Below are 8845 nucleotides of genomic sequence, written 5' to 3' on the forward strand. Positions count from 1 at the left end.
CACCACACCCGGCTAATTTTTGTATTTTTAGTAGAGAGGGGGTTTCACCATGTTGTCCAGGCTGGTCTCGAACGCCTGACCTCTGGTGATCCACCCTCCTTGGCCTCCCAAAGTGCTGGGATTACAGGCATGAGCCACTGCACCCGGCCCAGATTTTTTTTTTTTTTTTAAGACAGCATCCCACTCTGGCACCCAGGCTAGAGTGCAGTGGCTCCATCACAGCTCACTGCAGCCTCAAACTCCTGGGCTCAAGTGATCCTCCCGCCTCAGCCTCCCCAGTAGCTGGGACTACAGGTGGGCATCACTGCACCCAGCTCACTTTTTAAAAAATTTTATAGAGATGGGATCTTGTTATATTACCCAGGCTGGTATCAAACTCCTGGCCTCCAGTAATCCTCCTGCTTTGACCTCCCAAAGCACTGGGAATACAGGTGTTAGCCACCTTGCCTGACCTCATCTTTTAACCAAATGGGACTTCGGTGCAATGAATCATTCTGATGAATAGCAAGGAGGCAGCCTCAAGTTAAGCTGAGACTCCAAAGATGGTTCATCAGTTTCCACAAGGAAATGTGCAGGCAGATACATCCCTGGTTAGCCAGGCATAGTGGTGCATGCCTGTAGTTTCAGCTCCTCAGGAGGCTGAGGCAGGAGGATCCCTTGAGCCCAGAAGGTCAAGGTTGCAGTGAGCTGTGAGATCACACCACTCCACTATTTTTTTGTTTCTTTGTTTGTTTTTGAAATGAGATCTTGCTCTGTCGCCCACTGGACCTCATCTCAAAAAAAAAAAAAAAAAAATTCCCTAGCCAGAGATTGGTACAAGGAGACACTGTTAGGGGCTCCTACTGTTTTGGGACTGTGCCAATTAGGTACACCATCAGCATTCTAGAAAAAGGCATGTCCAACCTCCATGCCCGTCCCCCAAATCCCAAAGACCTCTTATACTCCTCCTGAAGCCCAGTACGAAGAGGGCCAGGAAGCCCTGAAGGCAAGACAAAAACAGCAGCAACAACGACAGACAGTTAAATGACATGCCCAAGGTCACACTGCAAGGGAGGCAGCAACGAATCTGTGTTTCAAAGCATTCGCTCCTACCCACTTTTCTACACCACCTGCCACGCTAACCAAGCAAGGTGCACACGGCTGTAACCCCTCCACCTGTCTTTTTTTTTTTTTTTTTCTTTTTTGAGACAGAGTCTTGCTCTGTCACCCAGGCTGGAGTGCAGTGGCTTGATCTCAGCTCACTGCAATCTCCGCTTCCCAGGTTCACGCCATTCTCTTGCCTCAGCCTCCTGAGTAGCTGGGACTACGGGCATGAGCCATCACGCCCAGCTAATTTATATTTTTAGTAGAGACGGAGTTTCACCATATTACCCAGGCTAGTCTCGAGCTTCTGACCTCAAGTGATCTGCCTGCCTCAGCCTTCTAAAGTGCTGGGATTACAGGCGTCAGCCACCACGCCTGATCCCACCTGCTTTTTTATAGTCCCAAGGATTTTTATCTCCACAGCTGGATCTGAAGGACTAACTACAGAATCTGTGGGGTTCAGTGCAAAAAGAACATGTGGGCCCTTTGTTTAAAAATCATTGTGAATTTTTAAACTCAACAATAACGTGTTAAAAGATAGCCGAGGCCGGGCGTGGTGGCTCAAGCCTGTAATCCCAGCACTTTGGGAGGCCGAGACGGGTGGATCACGAGGTCAGGAGATCGAGACCATCCTGGCTAACACGGTGAAACCCCGTCTCTACTAAAAAAATACAAAAAACTAGCTGGGCGAGGTGGCGGGCGCCTGTAGTCCCAGTTACTCGGGAGGCTGAGGCAGGAGAATGGCGTAAACCCAGGAGGCGGAGCTTGCAGTGAGCTGAGATCCAGCCGCTGCACTCCAGCCTGGGCGACAGAGTGAGACTCTGTCTCAAAAAAAAAAAAAAAAAGATAGCCGGGCATGGTGGCAGGCACCTGTAATCCCAGCCACTCAGGAGGCTGAGGCAGGAGAATAGCTTGAATCCTGGAGGCCGAGGTTGCAGTGAGCCGAGATCGCACCATTGCACTCCAGTCCGGGTGGCAGAGAGAGACTCTGTCTTAAAAAAAAAAAAAAAAAAAAAAAAAAAACATGGAGCTGGGCTTGGTGGCTCACGCCTGTAATCCCAGCATTTTGGGGAGTCGAGGCAGGCGGATCACAAGGTCAAGAGGTCAAGACCATCCTGGCCAACATGGTGAAACCCCATCTCTACTAAAAATACAAAAATTAGCTGGGCGTGGTGGCATGCACCTGTAGTCCCAGCTACTCAGGAGGCTGAGGCAGGAGAATTGCTTGAACCTGGGAGGCGGAGGTTGCAGTGAGCCGAGATCGTGCCACTGCACCCCAGCCTGGCAACAGAGCAAGGACTATGTGTCAAAAAAAAAGAAAAAAAGCATGGAGCCCAGAGTGACTTGTGGTTACCTCAAACATCAAGCCGTGCTTCTGGCAGAAGGTCTGCACTTCGGGGTAGGCAGTGCTCTGCAGGGCTTCCCTCTCTGCATCCATATCTGCAGGGAAGGGCATGGAGGATATTAGTGGAAAGGACCCAGAACTCTTCCCAGTCTCATAGCTCTGCTTTTATTTTATTGACAGACTTTGGTCTTTTTTCCCTGTTTTTGTGGAAAATGGGATCTCGCTATGTTGCCCAGGCTGGTCTCAAGTTCCTGCCCTCAAGAGATCCTCTCTCCTCTGCCTCCCAAAGTGTTGGGATTGCAAGCGTGAGCCACTGCGCCTGGCCTACGACTAAAGCCTCACCTGCTGCCACCATCTCAAAAAAAAAAAAAAGAAAGAAAAGAAAAAAATAGCAATAGGCAGTTATTTTATTTATTTTGTGGAGTCTCCCTATGTTTCCTAGGCTCCCTATGTTTCCTATGTTTGTGAAGAGTGCTGTTGAAAACACATGGGTGGGCTAGGCTACAAGAATAACAGGGACAAATCTTTCTTTCTTTTATTTGCTTTTCCTTGCCTGCCTTCGCTTCCTTCTTTCCTTCCTTCCTTCCTTCCTTCCTTCCTTCCTTCCTTCCTTCCCTCTTTCTTTCTTTCTTTCTTTTCTTTTTTTTTTTGAGACAGAGTCTCACTCTGCTGCCCAGGCTGGAATGCAGTGGCACAATCTCAGCTCGCTGCAACCTCCCCCTACCAGGTTCAAGCGATTCTCCTGCCTCAACCTCCAGAGTAGCTGGGATTATAGGCACACACCACCACACTGGGCTAATTTTTGTATTTTTTAGTAGAGACGGGGTTTTACCATGTTGGCCATGCTGGTCTCGAACTCCTGACCCCAGGTGCCTCGGCCTCCTAAAGCTCTGGGATTACAGGCATTAGCCACTGCACGCAGCCTTTTTTTATTTTATTTTATTTTATTTTATTTTTTTACTTTTTGTAGAGATGGGACCTTGTCATGTTGCTCAGGCTGGTCTTGAACTCCTGAGCTCAAGCAATCCACCCACCTCAGCGGGACAAATCTACTTTAGATTGAGGGGCAGAGAAGGGCTCCCTGAAGAAGGGGTGTTTGCACTGAGACCCAAAGGATCAGAGTAAGAAGGAGAAGAGGGAACGGTGAGAGTGATAGTCCTGATATCAGCCCCATGGCCCTGTGGATTCCTGGATCTATGGGTTCTGGTATGGATACAACAGGTAGACAAGGAGGTGACTGCATGAGATAAGGTTGGGGAGGTGAGCAGGGTCCGGTCACACAGGGCCATGCAGCTGTGGCAAGATTCTGGCAGTTCTGGCCCGGCGCGGTGGCTCAAGCCTGTAATCCCAGCACTTTGGGAGGCCGAGACGGGTGGATCATGAGGTCAGGAGATCGAGACCATCCTGGGTAACATGGTGAAACCCCGTCTCTACTAAAAAAATACAAAAAACTAGCTGGGCGTGGTGGTGGGCGCCTGTAGTCCCTGCTACTCGGGAGGCTGAGGCAGGAGAATGGCGTAAACCCGGGAGGCAGAGCTTGCAGTGAGCTGAGATCCAGCCACCGCACTCCAGCCTGGGTGACAGAGCAAGACTCCGTCTCAAAAAAAAAAAAAAGATTCTGGCAGTTTTTAACCCTAACACACAGTACATTGGTCATAAATGTTAGTTGCAACATCATACGCCAGTCACAGCAACTCTATCAAGTTGGGTTCTCAGTCTGGCTTCTTGAGGAGGAAACAGAGGGTCCGGGAGGCTCCCACGTGAGTCACTACCTGAGCTGCATTCACATTACAGAGGTTTCCCAAGTCTCCCACCTCGGCCTCCCAATGTGCTGGGATTGCAGGCATGAACCACTGTACCCAGCCCACAAGCTGCAATTACTGAATTGTTTTTTTCTTTTTTTTTTTTTTTTTTTGAGATGGATTCTCGCTCTGTCGCCCAGGCTGGAGTGCAGGGGCGCGATTTGGCTCACTGCAAGCTCCGCCTCCTGGGTTCACACCATTCTCCTACCTCAGCCTCCCAAGTAGCTGGGACTACAGGCGCCCGCCACCACGCCCGGCTAATTTTTTGTATTTTTAGTAAAGACAGGGTTTCACCGTGTTAGCCACGATGGTCTCGATCTCCTGACCTCGTGATCCGCCCACCACGGCCTCCCAAAGTGCTGGGATTACAGGCGTGAACCACCGTGCCCAGCCTGCAATTACTTAATTTATTTTTCTGTTCCCCCAACCAGGATGTAATCTCTATGAGAGCACATATACATAGAGTGGTGTGGCCAGGCATGGTGGCTCACACCTGTAATTCCAGCACTTTGGGAGGCTGAGGTGGGGCAGATGACCTGAGGTCAGGAGTTCGACACCAGACTGGTCAACATGGTGAAACTCCATCTCTACTAAAAATACAAAAACTAGTCGGGCATGGTGGCAGATGGCCTTAATCTCAGCTGCTCGGGAGGCTGAGGCAGGAGAATCCTTGAACCCGGGAGGCAGAGGTTGTAGTGAGTCCAGATCGCACCACTGCACTCCAGCCTGGGCGACAGAGTGAGACTCCGTCTCAAAAAAAAAAAAAAGAGCAATGACCCGGCAAATGTTCCATAATACTCTGTTCTCCAAAACAAATGTTTTTCAATCCGATTTGTATTTTCTGCCAATTTCCGTGGTTTAAATACTCCACCTTGGTTAATATCAAGTTGCCAACTGACTTCACTGAATGTGGAGTTGGGCAGTGCTGTGTAGTAGCATGCTATTATCTAACATCTCCTTTTTGAGTTTTTGGTTTGTTTATTTTGTTTTTTGAGACAGAATTTTGCTCTGTTGTCCGGGCTGGAGCGCCATGGCACAATCTCGGCTCACTGAAACCTCTGCCTCCCAGATTCAAGGGATTCTCCTGCCTCAGCCTCCCGAGCAGCTGGGATTACAGGCACCCACCACCATGCCTGGCTAATCTTTTGTATTTTTAGTAGAGACAGGGTTTCACCATGTTGCCCAGGTTGGTCTTCAACTCCTGACCTCAAGTGATCCACCTGCCTCAGCCTCCCAAAGTGCTGGGATTACAGGCGTGAAACATGGTATTGGTTCATGTCTAGGTCTCTTAAAGGACTCCATGAGCCGTGCCCGTCGCCCTGACACTGCCTGAGAGTGCCCACTTGCCTCTGAGCCCCCATCCATACATTGCACCTTACCTGACACCATGGAACTGATGAAGATGGTCACACCGGTGGGCGGAGGTGGTGGGAGGGGGCCTGCTTCACCCTGCAGAAGCCGCCGGCGGGTACTCGGGCTGAGGGGGCCCATGCTCATTGCTGCCCACCCACGGAGATGACTCTTCCCCTGGAAAGGGCCTGGGGCTCAGAGACCTCACGCCAGCAGCCAGGCAGCCTTCCTGGGAGGCCAGCCGGGCAGGGCCATCAGGAACAGGGAGCCAGTTTCGCCTTCCAAGGATCCCCCAGTGACCTGCAGTTCCCACCACCTCCAGCGCCTCTGGGGAGCTGAACCAACTCCTCTCCACTGCTTTCCTTGGTCTGCAAGCACTCATGGAGGGATATTAGACAGTGGCCTCCCCGCCAAGACCTCTGGATATTGGCTCCTCTAGGCACAGGAATCCTCTTCCCAGCTCCTCGTCCTCAGAGCTCAGTGGTCGCCACAGCAACTGTGGTTTCCCAGTGCTGGGAGTTGGGCCCGGGGACCAGCCAATCTCTTGAACACCTGGGTCCCCTGGGGCCTGCCCATGTAAACTGAGCCTGAACCCAGGTGTACGGAGGAGATGCTGGGAGCCATGCCCAGCCCCACAGCCCAGACAAGAAAGACAAACGCTTGACGAAAGTCTCACTCCATCCCGCCCTTACCACCCCCTCCCACGAGGCAAAGTCCTTCCACGTCCAGGCACCGCACGTACTATTTCAACCAGCTGTTCTCACCTGGGGACCATTCAGCCCCCAGGGGACACTTGCAATGTCTGGAGACCTTTTCAGTTGCCACGACTGGGGGAATGATACTGGCATCGTGTAAGTAGAGACCAGGGATGCTGCTCAACATCTTACAATGCCCAGGAAGCCCCCACAAAGAATGATCCATTCCCAGTTGTCAGCAGTATTGAAAAACTGAGAAACCAGTTTTAGGCCAGGTGCAGTGGCTCACACCTGTAATCCCAGCACTTTGGGAGGCCGAGGCGGATGGATCACTTGAGGTCAGGAGTTCAAACCAGCCTGGCCAACATGGTGAAACCCCGTCTCTATGAAAAATACAAAAATAGCCGGGCATGATGGCACATGCCTGTAGTCCTAGCTACTTGGGAGGCTGAGACAGGAGAAACACTTGAACTCAGGAGGTGGAGGTTGCAGTGAACTGAGATCGCACCACTGCACTCCAGCCTGTTGACAGAGCAAGGCATCATCTCAAAAGAAAAAAGAAAAAAAGAAAGAAAACAGTTCTAAATCAACTCTAGTAGCTGGGCACGATGGTTTGTTCTAGTAATCCCAGCTATTCAAGAGGCCAGGGTGGGAGGATCACTTGAGCCAGGAGTTCAAAATCAGCCTGGGCAACACAGTGAGACCTCATCTCTGCAAAAAAAAAAAAAGCTTTTTAAAAATATAGACATGGGCCAGGAGCAGTGGTGTCTCACGCCTGTAATCTCAACACTTTGGGAGGCCGAGGCAGGTGGATCACCTGAGGTCGGGAGTTTGAGACCAGCCTGACCAACATGGAGAAACCCCATCTCTTCTAAAACTACAAAATTAGCCGGGTGTGGTGGTGCATGCCTATGGCTGAGGCAGGAGAATCATTGAACAACGGGGGTGGAGGTTGCAGTGAGCCGAGATCCTGCCACTGCACTCCAGCCTGGGCAACGAGAATGAAATTCTGTCTAAAAAAAAAACAAAAAACAATGTAGCCATGGCCTGGTAGTGTGGCCTGTTGTCCCAGCTACTAGGGAGGCTGAGATGGGAGGATGGCATGAGCCCAAGAGTTCAAAGCTGCTGTGAGCTACGATCACGTGCCTGTAATCCCACCGCTTTGGGAGGTCAAAGTAGATGGATCACTTGAGGTCATGAGTTCAAGACCAGACTGTCCAACATGGTGAAACCCGTCTCTACTAAAAATACAGAAATTAACTGGGAGTGGTAGTGCACCCCTGTAGTCCCAGCTACTCGGGAGGCTGAGGCAGGGGCATCACTTGAACCTGGGAGGCAGAGGTTGAAGTGAGCCAAAATCGTGCCACTGCACTCCAGCCTGAGTGACAGAGGGAGACTCCATCTCAAAAATAAATAAATAAATAAATAAATGAACAATAAGATTAAATAAATAAATAAACTCTAGCTAGTTATCTTTGCCTGTAGGAGGTTTGTTGTTATGTTATACAGGGTCTTGCTCTGCCACCCAGGCTGGAGCGCAGTGGTGCGATCATAGCTCACTGCAGCCTCCATCTCCTGGGCTTGAGTGATCCTCCCATCTCAGCCTCCCAAGTAGCTGGGACTACAGGTGTGCACCACCATGTCCAGCTAATTTTTATATTTTTAGTAGAGACAGGGTTTCACCGTGTTAGCCAGGATGGTCTCAATCTCCTGACCTCGTGATCTGCCCGCCTTGGCCTCCCAAAGTGCTGGGATTACAGGTGTGAGCCACTGCGCCCGGCCATGTCTGGTTAATTTTTTTAAAAAAATTTTGTCTAGAGTCTGGGCACAGTGGCTCATGCCTATAATCCCAGCACTTTGGGAGTACAAGATGGGCGAATCATTTGAGCCCAGGGGTCCAGGATTAGCCTGGCCAACATGGTAAAACCTTGTCTCTACTAAAACTACAAAAATTAGCTGGACATGGTGGTGCACACCTGTAGTCCCAGCTATTTGAGAGGCTGAGGCATGGGAATCACTTGAACCTGGGAGGCAGAGAGGTTGCAGTGAGCCAAGATCATACCACTGCACTCCAGCCTGGGCGACAGAGTGAGACTCCGTCTCAAAAAATAAAAAATAAAATAAAATAAAAATTTTTGGCCAGGCACAGTGGCTCACGCCTGTAATCCCAGCACTTTGGGAGGCCAAGGTGAGTGGATCATCTGAGTTCAGGAGTTCCAGACCAGCCTGGCCAACATGGTGAAACCCTGCCTCTACCAAAAGTACAAAAACTTAGCTTAGCGTGATGGCACACACCTGTAGTCCCAGCTACTTGGGAGGCTGAGGCAGGAGAATGACTTGAACCTGGGAGGCAAAGGGTGCAGTGAGCCGAGATCACACCACTACACTCCAGCCTGGGCAACAGAGGTGAAACGTCATCTCAAAAAAAATTTTTTTTTGGTAGAGATGGGGTCTCACTGGGTTGAGTTCAAGGCTGGAACTTGGCAGGCTCCTGGCAATAAGCGATCCTCCCACCCGAGCCTCCCAAAGTGCTGATATCACAAGCGTGAGCCCCCACGCCCAGCCATGAT

At 50.6% G+C, this 8845-nt stretch overlaps 1 protein-coding gene across 1 annotated transcript in view; it reads right to left on the minus strand.

Annotated features, from left to right (window-relative positions):
- Nucleotides 1–2517, minus strand: part of NWD1 (NACHT and WD repeat domain containing 1) — an 87388-nt gene extending 84871 nt beyond the window's left edge. Inside the window, 2 exon segments of the mRNA XM_023229651.2 lie at nucleotides 2438–2472; nucleotides 2475–2517. Of these exon segments, the coding sequence (XP_023085419.2) occupies nucleotides 2438–2472; nucleotides 2475–2517 (78 nt within the window).
- Between the last annotated feature and the right edge of the window lie 6328 nt (nucleotides 2518–8845).

The sequence above is a fragment of the Piliocolobus tephrosceles genome, chromosome 21 (assembly GCF_002776525.5).
Source record: "Piliocolobus tephrosceles isolate RC106 chromosome 21, ASM277652v3, whole genome shotgun sequence".
Classification (NCBI taxonomy): Eukaryota; Metazoa; Chordata; class Mammalia; order Primates; family Cercopithecidae; genus Piliocolobus; species Piliocolobus tephrosceles.